The sequence below is a fragment of the Bubalus bubalis genome, chromosome 9 (genome assembly GCF_019923935.1).
Source record: "Bubalus bubalis isolate 160015118507 breed Murrah chromosome 9, NDDB_SH_1, whole genome shotgun sequence".
Taxonomy (NCBI): Eukaryota; Metazoa; Chordata; class Mammalia; order Artiodactyla; family Bovidae; genus Bubalus; species Bubalus bubalis.
Window position 1 is genome coordinate 96,399,343 of NC_059165.1, and position 22,591 is coordinate 96,421,933.

General features: G+C 49.9%; 1 protein-coding gene across 2 annotated transcripts; it reads right to left on the reverse strand.

Annotated features, from left to right (window-relative positions):
- Positions 1-9,923: 9,923 nt before the first annotated feature.
- MRPL4 (mitochondrial ribosomal protein L4) lies at positions 9,924-19,291 on the reverse strand. 2 transcript variants are annotated; one of them, XM_025293548.2, is made up of 9 exons: positions 18,970-19,291; positions 18,817-18,883; positions 18,588-18,738; positions 15,159-15,210; positions 13,195-13,312; positions 12,149-12,282; positions 11,929-12,038; positions 11,770-11,846; positions 9,924-10,714 (listed from the first exon to the last, which is right to left on the reverse strand). In XM_025293548.2, exons 1-9 carry the CDS (start codon positions 19,024-19,026, stop codon positions 10,569-10,571), a joined length of 912 nt encoding a protein of 303 aa, XP_025149333.1. In that variant the 5' UTR covers positions 19,027-19,291; the 3' UTR covers positions 9,924-10,568. The 2 variants fall into 2 exon arrangements, with proteins under 2 accessions (XP_025149333.1, XP_006044505.1); XM_006044443.3 differs by having other exon boundaries at positions 12,176-12,282; positions 18,970-19,289.
- Positions 19,292-22,591: the final 3,300 nt, after the last annotated feature.

Consider the following 22,591-nt stretch of genomic DNA (forward strand, 5'->3'; position numbering starts at 1 on the left):
TCCTGACGGCTGCCTAGCGGCAGCGGCTGTAAAACAAACGAGGGAACCGGTCCCGGCGCTAAGGGGCCGTCCCTGAGCGGACCTGACCTTGATTGTGCGTTTACGTTACGCTAAAAAGGCAATGGCACCCCACTCCAGTACTCTTGCCTAGAAAATCCCACGGATGGAGGAGCCTGGTAGGCTGCAGTCCATGGGGTCGCGAAGAGTCGGACACAACTGAGCAACTTCACTTTCACTTTTCACTTTCATGCGTTGGAGAAGGCAATTGTAACCCACTCCAGTGTTCTTGCCTGGAGAATCCCAGGGACAGCGGAGCCTGGTAGTCTGCCGTCTATGGGGTTGCACAGAGTCGGACGCGACTGAAGCGACTTAGCAGCAAGCGCTTTAAACTGTGGAAAATTCTTCAGTTCAGTTCAGTTCAGTCGCTCAGTCGTGTCCGACTCTCTGTGACCCCATGAATTGCAGCACGCCAGGCCTCCCTGTCCATCACCAACTGCTGGAGTCTACCCAAACCCATGTCCATTGAGTTGGTGATACCATCCAACCATCCTCTGTTGTCCCCTTTTCCTCCGGCCCTCAATCTTTCCCAGCATCAGGGCCTTTTCCAGTGAGTCAGCTCTTCACATCAGGTGGCCAAAGTATTGTAGTTTCAGCTTCAGTATCAGTTCTACCAATGAATGCCCAGTACTGGTCTCCTTTAGGATGGACTGGTTGGAAATCATTGCAGTCCAAGGGACTCTCAAGAGTCTTCTCCAACACCACAGTTCAAAAGCATCAATTTTTCAGTGCTCAGCTTTCTTTATAGTCCAACTCTCACATCCATACATGAGTACTGGAAAAACCATAGCCTTGACAAGATGGACTTTGTTGACAAAGTAATGTCTCTGCTTTTAAATATACTATCTAGGTTGGTCATAACTTTCCTTCCAAGGAGTAAGCGTCTTTTATCTTCATGGCTGCAATAACCATCTGCAGTGATTTTGGAGCCCAGAAAAATAGTCAGCCTCCGTTTCCACTGTTTCCCCATCTATTTGCCATGAAGTGATGGGACTGGATGCCATGATCTTAGTTTTCTGAATGTTGAGCTTTAAGCTGGCTTAAAATTCAGCATTCAAAAAATGAAAATCACAGTATCCGGTCACATCAGTTCACAGCAAATAGATGGGGAAACGATGGAAACAGTGACAGGCTTTATTTTCTTGGGCTCCAAAATCACTGTGGACGGTGAGTGTACCAATGAAATTTAAAGATGCTTGCTCCTTGAAAGAAAAGCCATGACAAACCTAGACAGCTTACTAAAAAGCATTTAGGAATCCTGACATGATTTTTGCCTACAAAGGTTGGTGTAGTCAAAGCTATGGTTTTTCCAGTAGTCATGTATGGATGTGAGAGCTGCACAATAAAAAAGGCTGAGCGCCAGAGAATTGATGCTTTTGAACTGTGGTGCTGGAGACTCTTTAGAATCCCTTGGGCCACAAAGAGATCAAACCAGTCAATCCTAAAGGAAATCAGTCTGAATATTCATTGGAAGGACTGATGCTGAAGCTGAAGTTTGGCACCTGATGCAAAGAGCCAACTCATTGGAAAAGACCCTGATGCTGGGAAAGATTGAAGGCAGAAGGAGAAGGGTTCGACAGAGGATGAGACGGTTGGATGGCATCACCATTTCAATGGACATGAGTCTGAGATGGAGATGGTGAAGGACAGGGAAGCTTGGAGTGCTGCAGTCCATGCAGTCTCAAAAAGTAGGACATGACTGAGCGACTGAACAACAAGAAGAAGCAGGGAAGATCCAGCACAACCAAAAATAAATAAGTAATTTTTTTTAAGTTTTTTTTTTTTAATAAGAGCTTACTGTGAGCCAAGTGTCATTCCAGGTGCTGAGGACACAGTAATGAACAGAATAGACCAAATTTCTTGCTATCACACAGAAATCATTTATTAATAGTAGGAGCAACAGAAACAAAAATACAATATGTAAAGGTGGTCCTTTGGCTAAGACTCTGCTGTCCAAATGCTGGGGCCTGGGTTCCATCCCTGGTCAGGGAACTAGATCCCGTGTGGCATAACTCAGTTTGCATGCCGCAACTAAAATTCCCCAAGTGGATGCAGAAGATGGAATCACCCAAGTGGCAACTAAGACTCAACACAGCTAAATAAATACATAAATATTTATATATATATATATATATATATATATATGGAGATGTAGCTTGTGCTTGAAAAATAAAGAGAAAAATAAAGCAGGGAAGGGAATAGGAAATGTCAGGATTCCTAAAGCAATAAATAGAGAATCGTGGGAAAGACTGAGAAGGTGACACTGATCAAGAAATGGAGGGAGGTGGGGAGGGAGTCCTAACAGTATCAGGGAAGGAATGTACCAGGCAGAGCTCACTGGATGTGCAAAGGCCCTGAGGTAGGAACTGCCTTAAAGAACAGCCAGAAGCCTGGTGTGGCTGGAGTGCAATGAGGAAGGGAGGGAATTAGGGGAGAGGAGGGCATGGAGGGGATGGTGTGGAGCAAGGGCTGGGGAGAACTTTGGCTTCTCCTCTGAGTGAAATGGGATCCATGGAGGGTTCTGAGCAGAGGGGAGGCACCCCTGACTTGGGAGATTACAGGCACCGTCTTGAGACAGCTGGAGCTACAGTGGGGGGTGGGGTGGGTGGAGGACTTGGTGGAACCAGGAAACTGGGAGCGGTGATGGTGCCTAGAGTGGGCAGTGAGGACCAGAGATGTGGTTCAGTTTGACATTCATTCTGGCAGCAGGGCACATTGTACTTGAGGCATGGTCCTGCTCTGATGTCCTGAGAGGGTGGAGGGCCATTTCCCGAGATGGAATGATAATGGGGGATGGTTAGGCAGAAAAATTTGTGCCCCCAGTCTACACTCTCTTTGTGCTTTCTTGAAAGAAAGGGAAGCAGATGCTCCCCCATCCCCTTTCCGCAGCCATCAGGAAGGGCAGGGCTTCCTCCAGGGTGTCAGGCAGTCTCAGGAAAGGAGGAATGGTCTCACTGCAAACCAGAGGCTGTGCACCAGGACAGAAGTACCCAAACCCCACTCCAGGGCACTGTGCCTGCTCGGAACTCATCCTGCGCTCTGGTGTGACCACCTTGCAGTTCCCTTGACCTGGAATGCCCCTCCTCTCATCCCTGGTGGGGCCAACCTTTTCTTGTGGCCTCGGCCTCATCTTAACAAGCTTTCCCGAGGATTTGCCTGGTGGTACAGTGGATCAGAATCTGCCTGTCAATGTAGGGGACAATGGTTCCTTCTCTAGTCCAGGAAGATCCCACACACCTCGGAGATTTTAAGCCCATGCACCACAACTACTGAGCCCAAGTGCTGCAGCTACTGAAGCCTTCACACCTAGAGCCTGAGCTCCACAACAAGAGGAGCCCCTGCAATGAGAAGCCGGCTCTCCCCAACTAGAAAAATGTCCAAGCAGTAACGAAGACCCAGCGCAACCATAGATAAATACATACATACATAAACAATTAAAATAAAAAAAACTTTCCCAGTACTCCCCTACTCGCTGGCCCCTTCCATCCTGGGTCACAGCCTAATCATTCCCTGTCACTTGCTCTAATGGTTTCATTACTGAAACTCATTCACTGGTTGAAATTCTTTTGACTGACTTGATTATATCACTTCCATTTGCATGAGTGCCAGAAGGCCAGGGAATCTCTCAGCCTCAGCACCTGAATCAACGTCCAGTCATTAGAGGCAGATGGTCAATAGTATTGGTTGAATGAATGAACTTCACTTATTCTCAGCATTCCGTACATGCTGTTCTTCCAACCCAGGATTCCTTTCCCACTGCTTTTATGGAAGGTACTAGAGGATTTCATCCCCCAGCTTGTAACAGGGCTAGGAACACAAGGTCCAGACATCTTTTTACTTTTCTGGCTCCCAGGCTCTTCGTTTTAGTGAGCAGGCTTACTAGTTGCCACACTCAGGCTTAATTGCCCTGTGGCAAGTTCCCTGATCAAGGATCAAACCCGCAACCCAATCATTGGACAGTGGATTCTTAACCACTGGACCACCAGGGAAGTCCTCTTTCTTTCTTTCCTTTTTTTTTTGAAAGCTGCAAGTTTGCAAGAACTCAGTTTCCTGACCTGGGATTGAACCCTGCCCCCGCAATGAAGGTGCCAAGTCCCAAACACTGGATCACCAGGGAATTCTCAGCTGTCTTTTCAAAAGAAGAGCTTTGTTTCCTTCAGATAAATAGCCAGGAGAGGAATGGCTGGAGCATACATTAGTTCTATATATGGATTGAAATAGAGTTGACTTACAATGTTTTGGGTAGTTCTATTTTTAATTTTCCAAGGAATTGAGGAACCTCCGTACTGTTCAGGCCCTGGTCTGAGTAACATTCCATTGTAAGGCCAAATCAGGTTTTGTTTTTCATTCATGGAATGACTTTGGTAGCCTCCACTTTTTGGCTATTCTGAATCATGGTGCTATCAGCATTCCTGTACAAGTGTTTGTATGAGCACCTTTTCATTTCTTTTGAGTTTCTACCTGGGAGTGGAAATGTTAAATCACATGGTAATTTCATGGTGAACGTTTTGAGGAACTGTGAGACTATTTTTCCTGGCAGCTGAACCATTTTAAATTCCCACCAGCAACATACAAAGATTCCAGGGTTTCAATTTCTCCACATCTTTGCCAACATATATTTTGTTTAATTATTATGATGATTGTCATCCTAATGGATGTGATTAGTGGCTCAGTTGTGTCCAACTATGTGACCCAATGTACTGTAGCCCACCAGGCTCCTCAGTCCATGGAATTCTCCAGGCAAGAACACTGGAGTGGGTAGCCATTCCCTTCTCTAGGGGATCTTCCTAATGCTGGGAGTGAACCCAGGTCTCCTCTGCAGGCAGATTCTTTACTGTCAGAGCCACCAGAGTGGGAAGTGGTATCTCACTGTGGTTCCCCAGTCCTTCTGATATGAACAGTGGATGAGCCCAAAACAGAGCTGTGATGTACAGCTTGGATGTTCAGGGACCAGCAATTGATGAGAGGATGGAGCCAAAGGGCACCAGACACCAGCTGTGACCTTGAGAGGCCACTTCCCCTGGTGATAACTTCATGGCCTCAGCTGTAGAAAGGGATGGTAATGCATCCTGCAGAACGTGGGAATGAGATTTCAGTAAGACCATTAGGGACTGCTGTGGTGTCCAGTGGTTAAGAATCCACCTTCCAATGCAGGGGACACAGGTTCAATCCCTGGTCCAGGAAGACTCCACATGCCTCGGGGCAACTAGCTGGTGCAGCACGAATTCTGAGCCCATGTTCTAGAACCCCTGCTCTGCAACAAGAGAACCACTGCAGCGAGAAGCCCTCATGCCACAACTACAGAATAGTGTCCCCTCCCCACTCGCTGCAACTAGAGAAAGCCTGCAAGTACTAAAGACTGACGCAATAAAAAATCAATAAATAAAAACTACAAAAAACAAACCCAACATCATTCATGGGACTTCCCTAGTGGTACAGTGGTTAAGAATCTGCCTTCCAATGCAGGGGACACAGGTTCAATCTTCGCTCAGGGAACTAACATCCCACACGCCTCAGGGCAACTAAGCCCTTGAAACTACTGAGCTTGTGAGCTTTAGAGCCCATGCTTCACAATAAAAGAAGCCCATTTGACCCAACAAAGACCCGGCACAGCCAAAAGAATGAATAAGTAAATAAATAGACAGATAAATAAAATTCAAAAGACCATTTTTGCACAGGAGAACAGATAGCAGTAGTTGCAAGTTGTCTGTTTCCTTACGACTGAGCTCCGAGAATCCCACCTCAAACTTCCTGGTCAGGACCACAGACTTCCTCCTTTTTCCCCACAGATGAGTTCACTCTCGAATCATGGTTCCTCATAACAGCCTGAGAGTGGAAAGCAAAATTGTATGGCGTGTGGATGTTGATCGAAACAGAACTTAGCTCTTCCATCCACTCAGTTCAGTTCAATTCAGTTCAGTCACTCAGTCGTGTCCGACTCTTTGTGACCCCTTGGACTGCAGCACGCCAGGCTTTCTTGTCCATCACCAACTTCCGGAGCTTACTCAAACTTATATCCATCGAGTCGGTGATGCCATCCAACCATCTCATCCTCTGTTGTCCTCTTCTCCTCCTGCCTTCAATCTTTCCCAGCATCAGGGTCTTTTCAGATGAGTCAGTTCTTCCCAACAGGTGGCCAAAGTATTGGAGTTTCAGCTTCAGCATCAGTCCTTCCAATGAATATTCAGCACTGATCTCCTTTAGGATGGACTGGTTGGATCTCCTTGCAGTCCAAGGGACTCTCAAGAGTCTTCTCCAACACCACAGTTCAAAAGCAGCAATTCTTCGGCCCTCAGCTTTCTTTATAGTCCAACTCTCACATCCATACATGACTACTGGAAAAACCATAGCTCATTGAAAGTTTATTCTGTGGCGAACTCTGCCATGCCCTGGCTGTGAATCCTGCCTGGAACTCAGGCCCACATCATCTTCACGTTCAAATCTCTGAACTTGGTGTTGGATGGGAGCCCAGGTCAGGCTTCTCCCGGCTGGAGGCCCTCCTAGAGCAGAAGGGCCTGGTCCCCCAGCTCTTGACCCTCTGTCTGTCCCCCTTGCCTCCTCTCACCAGCCTTTGGGTCTCTCCTACCAAGATGTAAGGAGGCATCGCAGGGCAGTTCCTCCTGGGCTGGCGGCTTCCCCTTCCTTAGGTTCCCCAGCAGTGTGCTCGTGTTCTGAGCAGCTTTTTAGGTTTCGTCTTTCCTGGGTACGTTGTTGCTGGATGGAGGTATCTTTTTTTTTTTTTTTTTTTTTTTCTGTGGCCCCCATCCCGAGCCATGGAACCTGCACCCCCTGCAGTGGAAGCACAGAGTCTTAACCACTGGATCACCAGCGAAATCCTGAGATGGAAGCATCTTTTCTCTTAAATGTATTATTACTATTATTTGACGGCACTGGGTCTTCCCAGGTGACGCTAATGGTAAAGAATTCTCCTGTCAATGCAGGAGACATAAGAGCCTGGGGTTTGATCCCTGGGTTGGGAAGATTCCCCGGAGGCGGGTACAGCAACCCACTCCAGTGTAGTTTGTCTGAAGAATCCCATGGACAGAGGAGCCTGGTGGGGATACAGTCCATAGGATCACAAAGAGTTGGACATAACAGCATGCACACATCACTGGGTGTTAGTTGCGGCATGTGGGATCTAGTTCCCTGACCAGGTTTCAAACCCATGCCCCCTACCTTGGGAGAGCAGAGTCTTAGCTACCTGATCACCAAGGAAATCTGAGATGGAGGTATCTTTGGTGTGGGCTGTGGCTCTTTTCTCAGCCCTTGGGGTCCTCCTATCCTCTCATGTCTCCTATTAGGCTTCTGTATGTGTGTGTGTGTGTGTGTGTGTGTGCGCCACTCAGTCATGTCTGACTCTTTGCAACCCCATAGACTGAAGCCTGCCATGCTCCTCTGTCCATGGTATTCTCCAGGCAAGAATACTGGAGTGGGTATCCATTCCCTTCTCCAGGGGATCTTCCCGACCCAGGGATGCACCCCAGGTCTCCTGCATTACAGGCAGATTCTTTACCATCTGAGCCACCAGGGAAGCCCAGTGGGCTTCAATGCTGACCATCAATAAGCAGACACCTTCACTGCACATCAGAGCCTCCTGCCTCTCACCCTCTGGATCTCCTGGGGTCAGTTCCCAGCCCTATTAGTTCATTTGAGTTTTCTGAAGCCTGATCAGCCTCAGCGTGGGCATTCTGCCTTCAGGGATATTTTTCAAAGGTTGTGAAGACACTTTCCTCTCTGGGCTCTGGGTTAACCAATGTCGTAAGAGGATGTGATAAGGTTTGTTTGTTTGTTTGGCCATGCTGCGTAGCATGTGGGATCTTAGTTCCATGACCAGGGATTGAATCTGATCTCCAGCAGTATAAGTATGGAGTCCCAGACACAGGACCACCAAGGAAGTCCCCCTGTGATAGGCATTTTCATATAAGAACGGCTCCCTGAATAAATGTCTTCACACATCTCTATTTAATATTTTAATTGCAGAGAATTTCAAAATAGGCAACAGCGAAGAGGACATGTGGTGAAGCCACAAGTGCCTACTTTACACTCCCCATGGCCAGTCTCGCTCCATCCTTCCCCTTACTCCCTGTCATGGGTTCAACTACTTCTCTCCCCAGGAAGAGGGGGGAAAGTGCTGACCCCAGATTGTGATCTTATTTGAAACAGGGTTTTGCAGATGGTCAAGTTCAGTTGAGGTCATTAGGATGGGCCCTAACTCAGCTTGACCAATGCTCTTATAAAAAGGGGAAATCTGAACACACACAGACAACACCATTTGAAGATGAGGACAGAGATAAGGGTGATGAATCAAGCCAAGAAATGCCAAGGACGCCAACAAATCTCCAGAAGCTAGGGGAAAGGGATGGGACAGATCTTGCCTCATAGACTCAGAAGGAATCACCCCTACCCATTCTTTTGGGGGGTAGGGAGGGATGCTCTGTAAGGCGTTTGGGGATCTTAGTTCCCTGACCAGGGATTGAACCCATGCCCCCCTGCAGTGGACTGAGTCATAACCACTGGCTCACAAGGGAATTCCCGATCCTGCCAACATCTTTTTCTTTTAAACATTTATTTTGTTGCACTAAATCTTTAATTGTGGCATGTGGGATCTAGTGCCCTGACCAGGGATCAAACCGAGGCCTCCTGCATTGGGACCATGGAGGCTTAGCCACTGGACCACCAGGAGAGTCCTCCAACCTTGCCAACATCCTGCTCTTGGACCTCTTCCAGAAGTGTGAGATAGTACAGTTCTATTGTTGAAGCCCTAGTTTTTGTGTGCTCAGTCATGTCCGACTCTTTGTGACCCCATGGACTGTAGCCCACCAGGCTCCTCTGTCCATGAATTTCCCAGGCAAGAATACTGGAGTGGGTTGCCATTTCCTTCTCTGAGCAATTTCCCGACCCAGGGATCGAACCTGCGTCTCTTGCATCTCCTGCATTGGTAGGTGGATTCTTTACCACAGAGCCAGCTGGAAAGACCCTCCTAGTCTGTCGTGCTTTATGGTAGCCCAGGAAACACACACATTTTATGCCCTGATTATTAGAAAGAAAATTCTAGACCCCAGGTCATTTTTTTCTGATGACTTTTTCCATCCTTGATCTGGCTAAGGGATTCCAGTGTGGGGTAACAGGTTCTGACTGCTTTCTTCACTGTTTCCTGATGGCCATGTTGTGGACAACTGAGCCCCATTAAACATAGTTATGGGGCTGGGTGCTGTCAGGACAACAGATGTGTCTTTCTTGGGGCCTCGATGTCCCTGCAGAGCTAGTGAGAGGCTCAGGCAGAAGCTGGTAATGGCTTGGGTTTAGCCCAGCATTCCCCACCCAGCCTCTGTACCCCTTCCTACTACTGGCTTCAAATAGCTTTATCTTCTTAAAATATTTTAAAAATTATTTTTAAAAATTGAAACATAGTTGACTTACAATGCTGTGTTAGTTTCAGGTATACAGCAAAGTGACTCAGCTATACATGCACGCCGACCAGGGGCTGAATTTGCACCCCCTGTATTGGAACCTCAGAATCTTAACCACTGGACAGCCAGGGAAGTCTCAGATTTTTCTTTTTCCCTCAGTCAAATCTGAAACTTTAAGGATCACAATTTTTGTCCACTGAGGACGTTCAAAGAATGTGTTGTGAGCTCTCAAGGGACTCCCGAGAGGCATTCCAGAGATGTTTTCGGTGGCAAGCTGCCCAGTCGATGGATCTCTTTGGCCGCCTAGGGGGGCCTGCAGGCCGGATGGCAGTTTCAGCCAACTTTAAAGAAACCGACCACGTTATTCTGTAGTCTGTGTTGTGACTATTAAAGAGATAATAACTTGGGGGGTGGGGGACAGATAACATCAGCAGACTCAAGAATCAGTATATTGGCTTGGTGTCTTTAAAAAATGTTTATTTGCACATTTATTGACCACATTGATCCTGACTCCGTGTTTAGGGAAAGTCCCTGTGATGGAAGCCCCAGTTTCCACATTATACCCATTTGGAGAATCAGGCCCACAGCTGGATGGAAGGATGGTAATAAACGGGACCACAAGCCCCATCAGGGATATGAGCACTTGGTCAGAGTGCCTGGGATTGGGAGGCAGCACCAGTGGGTTCTCAGAGATGGCTGCTTCTCTGCTGTGTGCTCCCCGAGGCTGACTCACCCTGGCAAAGTTGATCCTGGGTCATTTCTACAAATGGGGTCTAGAGGCAGCTAGGCACCCAGGGACACCCAGCACCAGGGAAGGCGCCGAATGGAATTATTCACAAAACGGCATCAGCTGCTGTGCTTCCCCTCTTTGACTACAAAATAACATGTATCTGACATGAAAGAGAGACGTGGGTCTCTGGCGAGCTGCCCTCTTCCCAGTATTGATGCCTGCTTGGCTGCTCTCTGGGTGTGGCCTCAGCCTCCCACTGGGACCAGAGGGCCTGGGATGGGGAGGCGTCTCCCAAGCCCACCCAGGGCTTAGCCTGGCTCAGAGCAGGAAGGAGGGTGTTCTGTGTGCCCCGGGGGGCACGGGGTTGGGGCTCAGGGGAAGTCTCGGTAGGGCAGGCGGAAGGGGTAGAGGGGTGTGTAACGTGAGTCATGCCAGAGCAGCTTCTGTTCCAGGAAGGCGACGGTGGGCAGGGTCAGGACCAGGGTCTGGTGTTTGAGCATGCTGTACACATTCAGGCCTGGGGGGGGCGAGGGGAAAGGGGGGCACAGTTAGGGCCAGCCCCCCCTCCCCCAACAGAGACACCGCAGTCTAGTGTAGGGTCCTGAGCCCGGCAGTCTGGGTTCAAGCTCTGGCTCAGCCGCTCACCCCTGGGAAGACCCTGGGCAAGGGGTGGTACTCAGCTCATCAACCTCAACCAAAACATCCAGGGTACCCTGACTTTGCCCTGTGCCAGGGAAGGGTTCCCACCTCACCTTCCCGTTGGGGAGACATGATAAACAGACCAGATGAATAAACACATGTACTGAGGGGGGTCCATGCGGCTGCAGGGAGTGATGAGGGAGGGAGGGGAGAGGAGGGCAGGGAGTGCAGGATCTGTGGGCCTCCAGATAAGCCAGGTTTTTACCCTGGGTGAAGTGGGAGCCCTGGAGGGTGGTGGGCAGAGAAGGGACGGGATCTTATTCAGGTGCTTCAGGCGCCCTCTGGCGGCCATAAGTGGGACTGGGCGGGGGATGAGAGATGAGGACAGATTTTGGCCGTTAGCAGGTGCCTGGGACCAGGGCAGAAGCAACAGAGTGGGAGATGCTGGGGGCTGGCCCAGGGTGGTGAGAAGTTGTTGGATCCTGGACACGTTCATAGACAGAGCTGACAGGGTGGGCTAACAGACTGGAGTGGAGGAAGGAGGTCTTATGTGCAGTGATGACTATGAGACCCCCATGTGCTGCTGTCCAGGAGGCAGCTGGGCCTGCAATCAGGAGGCCAAGAGAGGGCTCTGGGGACTAGTCAACCCCTCTATGGATCGGGGGTCCTGCTCAGGGCAGCTCTGATCCTGTGTGTCTGAGTGAGCAGCTGGGTGGGAGCAGCCAGGGGGCCCCTGGACTCACTCCACCCCGGCACTGAAACCCAAGCTTGGACTGACACAACCTCAGAGCATTTCTTTAATAAAGACATCATTCTCCCAGGCTGGGCTGGGCCAGCTGGGGGTTGTGTTGGGGAGGGTGGTCACTGCCCAGGGCCGCTCCGTGATTGAGTCATAGATACAGGATGTGAACTGGCCTGAGGCCCTTTGCTCACCGATAGCCGGGATCAGGTTGAAGGTCTTGAGCCCGGATGTGGCTGCTACGGCGTTCTGGGGCATGTCCTCGTGTTCTCTGAAATAGAGGCCAGGAGGTGAGCCCTGCCAAGGACGGAGCCTGCCTGCACCCCCGCCCCTGCCCGGCGCAGCCCCCTCACAAGTCTACAAAAAGGACAGAGTCGCCCCAGCGGCGGTAGCGGGCCAGCTCCATCAGGTACTGGGGGTCTGCGGTGGGCAACTCCAGGGAATCCACGATGTGCAGGTCGTCCTGGGGGGAGGAAAGGATGGGTTGAGTCTCCTACTGTCCCCCTGGGAGCCGCTTGGGCCCCCCTGCAGCTACTCAGGCTCCCCCACCCCCCAGGCCAGATCCCAGCACACGTGGCTCCTGCAGGATCGGTCTGTCACCTGGGCCAGCTTGACGGTCAGCGCCACCTTGAGGCCTTGCACCCGCACTTTCATGGGCAGCATGTAGTAGTAGCTCGTGGGGCCCCGGGGGCCGTGGGCGACACCTCCTGCAGGGGCAGAGGGATGTGTGAATGGGTGAAGGCCCCAGCTGGGCTCGGAGGTCAGAAATCTGCCCCAGTGGTGGGCCCAGAGGTGGGTGGGGGGAGGCTGCTGGCAGCCAGGCTGAAGTGCAGCAAAGAGGGTGGGGGTGTCAGGGAGGGGTGAGAGCGGAGGATGGATCAGGCACCGCCTGGGACAGGTAACTTCGCCTCAGAGGGGCCTGGTGTCCTCAGCCATCAGTCCCTGAGTGAGGATAATTCTACTCGCCTGCTGCCCCTGCTCGGCCCTGGGAGGCAGCAGGGGACCTGATAGGATCCCTTCCTCATTCATATTCAGACGGAGGCTTGATTGCAGAGGGAATCAGGGCTGTGTGGGGCAGCACAAGGGGATTCAGGGGGTGGAGGGGACCCAAAGAGGATCATGGAGGGCTTCCTGGAGGAGGCATGGCCCAAACACAAGGGAAAGTGAAAGTTGCTCAGTTGTGTCCTACTCTGTGACTCCACAGTCCATGGAATTCTCCAGGCCAGGATACTGGAGTGGGTAGTCATTCCCTTCTCCAGGGGATCTTCCCAACCCAGGGAAGGTTGAGACGAGTTGGCCAAGCAAATGGAAGATGACCGAGTCAGCTCTATTTGGTCAGGAAGGCATGGAAGGGACAGAGCAGAAAGGGGGTCTGTAGCCACCAGGGGCTGGAAGGCCAAGATGAGGGGCTCAGACTTCACACAGGAGCTAGGAGGCTTGGGAAGATCCCTCTGGGTGCTGTGTGAAGTATGGGCCAGGAGAGGTGAGCTGGGAGGTGGGGCAGAAAGGGGCTGTGGCCACGGCCTGATGAGAGGTTGAGGCCAGGGCTGCGGGGACTTGTGGGGAAGTGCACAATCTCGCCAACCTCTGACCGCACACACATGGGCAGACCTGCTCACCTCCTCGCCAGATTGGGGAGCGGATGCTGCCGTGTCTGGCGCGCCCACTGCCTTTTTGCTGCCAGGGCTTCCGGCCACCTCCCCGCACCTCGGCCCTGGTCTTGGTCTTGGCGTAGCTCTGTGGGCACAGAGTGAGAAGAGGGTCAGGTTCACAGGCAGATGCCATTGCAGCCGAAAGGCAGCAGGCCCACGGACGGGGCAGTGAGCTGGGAGGACCGGCCCACTGCTGGGGAGCTGGAGAGGAGGCACAGAGACTGGGGTTCTATCAGGTCAAGCACAGAGTGCTTTGGGAGGGAGGGAGGGATAAAGAAGTCAAGAGCTCCCTCCTCCACTCCAGAACGTCAGCCTCAGAAGGGCAGGGGCGCTGTTGCCTGGCACACAGTAGGTGCTTTGTATTTTTTGAATGATTTCCATGTGGTTGTGATTAAAAGGAAGGTAAGGGCTTCCCTGGTGGACCAGTGGATAAGAATCCATCTTGCAATGCAAGGCACACCGGTTCAATCCATGGTCCCAGAAGATCCCACATGCCTTGGGACAACTAAGCTTGTGTGCCACGACAACTGAAGCCCACCCGCCGCTAGAGTCCATGCTCCAAAACAAGTGAAGCCACTGCAATGAGAAGCTGGTACACCACAAAAAAGATTAGCCCCTGTTCGCCGCAACTAGTGAAAGCCGGCGTGCAACAATGAAGTCCCAGCACAGCCAAAAATAAAATAAATAAATATATATATATATATATATTTTTTTTTTTTTAAAGAAGAAAACAACCTAACTTTTAAAAAAAGGCAAGTGGGGGAATTCCCTGGCAGTCCAGTGATTAGGACTCTGTGCAAGGGGCCTGGGTTCAATCCCTGGTTTGGAAACTAAGATCCCACAAGCCAAGTGGCCAAAAGAATAAGAATAAAATAAAATTTAAAAAATGAAAGGAAGGTGGGATATGCGGAAAGCTGTGGGGGTTAGAATCAGGGAGAAGTATGGGATGGGGGATCCTGTGAGGCTTCCAATGCCAGGCTGATGACTTCATTCCCAGGGCCATGGGGAGCCAGGCAGGGCTCACAAGACTCGAGGTGGCCACATGAAAGGCAGGGACCCTGACTGAGAACGGCATCTTCCATGCTCTTGGCACCAAATCCAAACACCCCATGTTGCCCCTGCGGACCTCCAGGGCCACCCTGGGCTCCCTCTGATCCCACAGGCCTTTGCCCGTGCGGCTCCCACTCCTTCCATGCCAGCCCCATTGCCCCCTCTACCTACTTAGCTCCTGCCTATCACACTCCTGAGGTTAAATGCCCCTTTCTTCTGAGACAACTTCCCTAATGAAACATTTATAGACATGGCTGCTTGACTCCCACTCTCCCATTCTGACTAGACTGGGAGCTTCACGACGGCAGGGCCCTTGCCTGTCATGTCCCTTAGCACAATGCCCAGTGCACAGTGGGTGTTCAGAAAATGCCTAGTGGGAATTCCCTGGTGGTCCAGTGGCTAAGAATCCTTAGGACCTGGGGGTGGGGGTGGGCTACGGTCCATGGCGTCGCAAAGAGCACAGACTAGAGCTTCGTCAATAGAACTGTACTGTCTCACACTTCTGGAAGCCAGAGGTCCAAGATCAAGATGTTAGCAGGGTTGGAGGACTCCCCTTGAGGTCCAGTGGCCAAGCCTCCATGCTTCCAGTGCAGGGGGCCTGGGTTCGATCCCTGGGCAGGGAACTGGATCCCACATGCCGCAGGAAAGACCCAGAGCAGCCCAACAAATAAATAAAGGCATGAGTATAATTAGCAATACATAAAAATAAATCTTAAAAAAATTCTCAGTGCTCACACTGAAGAAAAAAGAAAATGGCCCATTGGGGAATGGTTCAGGAGAGAGAAAATGGGGCCTGAGCCAGCCATCCAGAGAAGACACAGCACGGCCTTCCTTGGCCTCTGCCTCAGCCTCACCCCGCCTGCCCTGCCCGGGGCACTTACAATTCTCTTGAAGTTCTTCTGCCAGATGGCAACCTGGTGCAGGATATCCAGCCTGTGAAGGAAGGAGATATAAGAGGGTCGAGTGCAGTTAAAACCCTCCCCGCTCCATGAGATGAGAACCTGGGCTCCTCCCATCCAGTCCCAGGGCCCTGCGGTCCGCTCCAGTCCCTCTCCAGGCCCATCTCGCACCACCTCCAGCCCTGCTCCATCTGTTCTGTCACTTCTTTACAGACTAGCTTGCCTCTCTCACCCTATGCCGTCCCGTACAGCGGATGGCCACATGTGCAGCTACTGAAGCCCTAAAAAGCGGCCAGGACTACATGACAGTATTTCATTTTTTTAAAAAAATATTTATTTATTTTGGGTTTCCCTGATGGTTCAGTGGTAAAGAATCTGCCGGCCAATGTACGTTCGATCCTTAAGACGGAAGATCCCACATGCCCAGGAGCAACTAAGCTTGTGGGCCACAACTATTGAGCCTGTGCTCTAGAGCCCAGGGGCCACAAGTACGGAAGCCTGGGTGCCCTAGAGCCCAGGCTCTGCAGCGAGAAGCCACTGCAATGAGAAGCCCGGGCACCGCAACTACAGAGCAGCCCCTGCTCGCCACAACTAGAGAAAAGTCCGTGCGGCATTGAAGACCCAGAGCAGCCAAAAATAAACAAATAAAAAAATTTTAAATGTATTTATTTAATTGACTGTATCAGGTCTTAGTTGTGGCATGTGGGATCTTTAGTTTTGGCATGTGAACTCTGAGTTGTGGCATAAAGGATCTAGTTCCCTGCCCAGGGATCCAACCCGGGCCCCCTACACTGGGAGTGCAGAGTCTTAGCTACTGGACCACCAGAGAAGTCCCAACATTTTAGACTTATCAGGCCAAATGAAATATATTACTGAAATCAATTTTACTTGTCTCTTGCTATTTGAAAGAAAATGTGGCTACTGGAAGAACTGAAATTACACATGGGGCTCGCATTGGACAGGGGTGCCAGGCTGGTGTGCCAAGGGTTGGCAAACTATGGTTTGGTTCAGTTCAGTTGCTCAGTCATGTCCAACTCTTTGCAATCCTGTGGACTGCTGCACGCCAGGCCTCCCTATCCATCACCAACTCCCGGAGCCTACTCAAACTCTTGTCCATTGCATCGGTGATGCCATCCAACCATCTCATCCTCATCAAGGTCTTTTCAAATGAGTCAGTTCTTCCCAACAGGTGGCCAAAGTATTGGAGTTTCAGCATCAGTCCTTCCAATGAATATTCAGGACTGATTTCCTTTAGGCTAGACTGGTTGGATCTCCTTGCAGTCCAAGGGACTCTCAAGAGTCTTCTCCAACACCACAATTCCAAAGCAGCAATTCTTCAGCGCTTAGCTTTCTAAATCCAACTCTCACATCCATACTTGACTACTGGCTTTGACTAGACTTTGACTAGCTTTGACTAGATGGACCTTTGTTGGTAAAGTAATGTCTCTACTTTTTAATATGCTGTCTAGATTGGTCATAGCTTTTCTTCCAAGGAGCAAGCGTCTTTTAATTTCATGGCTGCAGTCACCATCTGCAGTGATTCTGGAGCCCCCCAAAATAAAGTCTCTCACTGTTTCCCTTGTTTCCCCATCTATTTGCCATGAAGTGATGGGACTGGATGCCATGATCTTAGTTTTCTGAATGTTGAGTTTTAAGCCAACTTTTTCACTCTCCTCTTTCACTTTCATCAGGAGGCTCTTTAGTTCTTCTTTGCTTTCTGCTATATGGTGTCATCAGAGAAGGCAATGGCACCCCACTCCAGTACTCTTGCCTGGAGAATCTCATGGACGGAGCAGCCTGGTAGGCTGCAGTCCATGGGGTCGCTGAGGGTCGGACATGACTGAGTGACTTCACTTTCACTTTTCACTTTCATGCATTGGAGAAGGAAATGGCAACCCACTCCAGTGTTCTTGCCTGGAGAATCCCAGGGACGGGGGAGCCTGGTGGCTGCCGTCTATGGGGTCACACAGAGTCGGACATGACTGAAGTGACTTAGCAGCAGCAGCAGCAGCATATGGTGTCATCTGCATATCTGTGGTTATTGATATTTCTCCCCGCAATCTTGATTCCAGCTTGTGCTTCATCCAGCCCGGCATTTCAAATGACGTATTTTATGGTTAGAAAGGCCAAGTCTGGCCTGCTGCCTGTTTTTGTAAATATGCTTGACTAGAACACAGCCACGCTCATCCACTTACTCATTGTGCACGGCTGCTTTTGTATTGCATCAGCAAAGATGAGTAGTTGCCATGGAGACATTACACAGCCTTCAAAGCCTATAATATTTACTCCCTGGCTCTTTACATAAGTTTGCCGTCCCAGCTCTAGACTGGGAGCAACATCAGCAACCTCAGTGCTCATTCACTGCTATATCCCTGACACCCAGAATGGAATCTGGCACCTGGTAAGCACTTCCTAAGTATTTACAGAATAAATAAAATGCTTTCTCTCTCTCTCTCTTTTTTTTTTAATCTTGCAGCATGTGGGATCTTATTTCCCCAACCAGTGATGGAACCCATGTCCCCTGCAGTGGTAGCTCAGAGTCTTAACCACCAGGGAAGTCCCAAAATACATTGTTTTTAATTTTTTTTTTCCTTTGGTCACCCCTTAGCAGATTGGGATTCTGTAAAAACAGGGGACAAACCATACAAAAATTATAGTAATAAATTAACAGCAGTTATTATCTGCCAGACACAGTAGACATAAGAGACATCAAACTCCTTTGCAAGTGGAAACTTAGTCCTGGGAGTTGGCCCATATACTGTTGAGTATATAGTTTACAAGCTATGTGACCATAGGTAGATTTCTTAACTTGCCTGTGCTGTTTCTTTAGCTACAAAATAAGAATAAAAAATAATAAAAAGGAATTCCCTGGCAGCCCAGTGGTTAGGAATTTGCACTTTCACTATGGAGGGCCTGGGTTCACTCCCTGGTCAGTGGACTAAGAGCCCACAAGCCACATGGCCCAAAAAAAAGAAAAAAAAAATGAAGTTAAAATAAAATAAAAATAAAATGCAAATAGGCTGAGCCAGACACACAGTACGGACTTAACCACTGTTAGTGCCCATTTTTGCAAAAACCAATAACAGCAACAATAATCAACATTTCTACAGATCGTATTACGGGCCAGAATTATCTCATTTAATCTCTTGAGGTTTGACAGAATGGAGACATCGAAACACTGGGGGAAGGTAGGATTCCAACCCAGTCACTAGGGATACAGAGCCCTGTGCCCTTAACCCACAAAGAACGTTACCTCTCAACCCTCACCTTCACACAACTCTGAAGCAAGAAAAACCATCATTCCCTTTTGACAGCTGGAGAAAATGAGGCTTGAACCCAGGTCATCCTGATTCCTAAACCCCCGATCCTTATCCCTCTGCCACCCAGTTCACCATTTCAGCTCCCACTGACCTGGGCGCCGTAGAGAAAACGTCTGGGTGCAGTTCGGTCAGACCCACGCGCTCCTGCTCATAGCCCCGCAGAGATTCAACCCAGGCCTGCACCGGACGCCGGTGCAGGGGTACCGGGAGCTCGCACCTGCGCAGTACGGGTGCCTGGGGACCTGGAATGATTGGGAAGTCAGGAGTAAGGGTCAGAGTTCCCAGTCGCCACCCTTCCTGGGGTGACCAAGCAACCTCACCTGCGCTCGCCAAGGGTTCTGGTTTCTCCGCCGACTGCACTGCCTCTTCTGTCAGCGCGCTCAGGCCCTGTAAACGGTGGGCGGGAATGAGAGAGAAGCCCCCGGGCCCTCCAACTTTTATCCTCCGACCCCGCCCTCCGTCCTCGGCCTCACCCGGCAGCCCCTGGGCCGAAGCCAGGCCCGGGCCCCGGCCCGGACTAGCTGCTGCATCTTCGCGTAGCTCTCCACGCTTAGAGAGGTCAAGGCTTCCTCTGGAGTCTAGCGACGCCTCTAGATGACGTCACGCCCGCGACACCGCCTGCTCGGCTTGTTTTCGGCTTAGGAAAGCGGGGCATGCAAGATCGAGGACCGCGGGGCTCGCCTCAGCGTGCCCCCACCTCCGCCCCAAGACTAACCCCCCAACCTCAATTTTCTCTGCAGGCCTAAGAACCCTCTGCAACCCCGGGAGTGCGAGCCCACAGTGAGAAACACCGCCCCTTCTTCGGTCCCGCCCCCAAAGAGCCGAGGGAATCCAGCCAATGAAACCTCCCTACTCAAAGGACACGCTCCTCATTCAGCCAATGAGCTGTTAAGTATGAAAAAAAAAGTTCTGGGGCGGGCACTAAAGGGAATATGGCCAATAGTTGTTACGCTTTTATGTCGGCCACGCCCTCTAGGTCCCACCCCATTGAGGCCCCGAAGACTCTAAGCTGCGGTTTCTACAGGAACGTGGATTTTTGTTTGTTTAAATGCAGGGCTTTATCTCCCGCAGAAAGCCCTCAGGATAGGACCTGGAGGATAGATCCCCAGGGTATGTCCCCGTTCAATGCCTCAGGTTAGGGATGTGTCTCCCTCATCTCCTTGGCCAAGATGTCGCTTCTCATACAGCCCGAGTTCTCAGAGAGCACAGTGGGAAGTCCACAGATCTTAGCTTGCTCTCTCGTCCCCCCTCACAACAGAAATCCAAATGCTCGTTTAAAAAAATAATTTTATTCATTTATCTGTTTATTTAGGCTAGTTCTTCCTTGGTGCGCGAGCTTGTGGGGCACGGGCTTCTAAATGCAGTGGCTTTTTTGCCGAGCACGGAGCTCTAGGAGAGTGGGCTTCAGTAGTTGGGGTGCGTGGACTCAGTATTTGAGGCCTCTGAGGTCTAGAGCACAGGCTCAATAGTTTTGGCTCACAGGCTTAGTTGTTCCGGGGCATGTGGGGTCCTTCGTGATCAGGTATCGAACTCGTGTTTCCTGCATCGCCAGGCCGATTCTTTACCACTACTGAGCCACCAGAGAAGCCCCAAATGTTCCTTTTCTAGGTTCTTTGCCACGTTCCCCATCAGGCCTCCAGGCGGCGCCACGAGCACATAACAGCCTTTCTTGCCGGGCTCAGTTCAGTTCAGTCGCTCAGTCGTATCCGACTCTTTGCGACCCCATGAATTGCAGCATGCCAGGCCTCCCTGTCCATCACCAACTCCCGGAGTTCACTCAAACTCACGTCCATCGAGTCGGTGATGCCATCTAGCCATCTCATCCTCTGTCGTCCCCTTCTCCTCCTGCCCCCAATCCCTCCCAGCATCAGAGTCTTTTCCAATGAGTCAACTCTTCGCGTGAGGTGGCCAAAGTACTGAAGTTCAGCTTTAGCATCATTCCTTCCAAAGAACACCCAGGACTGATCTCCTTTGGAATGGACTGGTTGGATCTCCTTGCAGTCCAAGGGACTCTCAAGAGTCTTCTCCAACACCACAGTTCAAAAGCATCGGTTCTTCGGCGCTCAGCTTTCTTCACAGTCCAACTCGCACATGACATACATGACTACTGGAAAAACCATAGCCTTGACTAGACGGACCTTGCAGGGCTAGACCTGAGCATTTGGCTGCCAGTGCGATTTGGACCGAGTTCAGTGGCTAAGAACCTGTTTTCAGAGACAAATTCAGTGTACTCATCTGGAAGATGGGGAGGTTGTAAGATTTGAAGAAATGATTGAGGCAAAGCATGTCTATGCGTGAAACATGCAGAGCATTATTATATTATTATTATTAATTGAAGGTGAGTTTTGTCATCAAATCAGGACAAGAACCAAGGCAGGGAAAGGGGTGGGCACTGGAGGACCTGAATGCTGTGCTAAAGATGTAAGACATTGTTTCTTTTCTTTTTTTAATTTTCATCTGATATATGACATAGGGATATTTTTGTGAAGTATTAATGAAAATTTACAATGTTATATTTCATTGTGTACTCTACTTTTGTAAGAACTGTGAATATGTGTTTTAAACTTCACACACTTTGCAATTTCAAAAGGTCTTTTAAATCCTTTATTTTGTACAGTCTTGTTTATTCACTTTATGTTTGCATAATTCACACACCTAGTAAAGAAAATTTCAAAAACTGCATAAAGAAAACTAGAGTGAATGAAAAATCTGTCTCCTCCAACCTCTGTTCCCTGCTGGGCCCGCCCCACACCCCTTTCCCTTCCCAGAATCCACCGCCACAACCAGCTGTGTCTCTTCTCTGAGAACCAGTTTATTATTTTACAGGCAGCTTCTCCAAGTCTGTCCCGGGCAAGAGAATTTAGATTTTATGTGGTGAAGGATGGGACGGCACTTAGTTACTTAATGATTTAGTGGGCACCTACTGTGTACCGCTGGGGTAAATCCAACAGACACCCTTGAAAATACTCACAGCTCAGTGCACAAGGCTGAGAGATCGGAATGGGGGAGGGAAGTCTATAGAGTCTCTAAGAGCCCAGGGGAAGAACACCTAACCCATGGGGGCAGGAGTCTCACAGGCGACTTCTCTGAAGCTGTAACCTGAGAGCTAAGGCTTAAAGTTCCATCAAGAGTTTGTCCAAAGGAGAAAATGTGATCCAGGCTGAGGAAATAGCAGTTGCAAAGGGCAGAAGTTGGGGCAGGAGGTGGGGAGAGGGGAGGGTTGAGGGAGTGGCTGGACCTTCCTAGTGGCCACAGGCTTTGTTTATTGACTCATTCATTTCTGTTGACCCCCCCCTCAGGGCCTTTGCATTGTTGTTCCTTCAGCCTGGATCATACTTTTCTTTCTCTTTAAAGGCTTTTTTTTTTTTTTTTTGACGTGGACCAACTCAACGGTTATGAATTTGAGCAAACTCCAGCAGATAGTGAAGGACAGGGCAGCCTGGCATGCTGCAGTCCATGGGGTCACAGTCAGGCACGAATTAGCAACTGTGAACAATAGCAGGTTTTATTTTTTGCTTTTTATTAGTCGCTCAGTGATGTCGGACTATTTGTGACCCACGGACTGTAGCTCACCAGGCTCCTCTGTCCATGGGATTCTCCAGGCAAGAATACTGGAGTGGGTTGCCATGCCCTCCTCCAGGGGATCTTCCCGACCCAGTCGCCTGGGTTGGGAGACTGGAACCCGTGTCTCCTTCTGCTCCTGCATTGCAGGCAGATTCTTAACTGTCTGAGCCACTGGAGAAGCCCTTATCCTGCCCTATTTTTTTTCATCAGTATTTATATTCTAATATATAACTTCCTGGATTTTTTAAAATGTCTTTTGTCTGTCTCCCCCATTAGAGGAGAAATTTTGTCTCCTCCTTGGCAGAAATTTTGCTCTGTCTGGCCCCTGCAGCCAGTATAGTGCCTATAATACAGTAGGGACTCAATACATGTTTCTTTTTTTTTAATTTTTTATTTTATATTCAAGGAGAGCTGATTAACAATGTTGTGATAGTTTCAGGTGGACAGCAAAGGGACTCAGCTACACATATACATGTATCCATTCTCCCCCAAACTCCCCTCCCACCCAAGCTGCTGCATAACATTGAACAG

Coding starts and splice junctions, on each gene's coding strand:
- MRPL4 (XM_025293548.2), bottom strand. CDS start 19,026: ATGCAGCAGCTAGTCCGGGCCGGGGCCCGGGCCTGGCTTCGGCCCAGG. Junction 18,739..18,816: donor AGAACCCTTGGCGAGCGCAG/GTGAGGTTGCTT, acceptor CAATCATTCCAG/GTCCCCAGGCACCCGTACTG. Junction 12,283..13,194: donor CTCCCCAATCTGGCGAGGAG/GTGAGCAGGTCT, acceptor CTGCCCCTGCAG/GAGGTGTCGCCCACGGCCCC.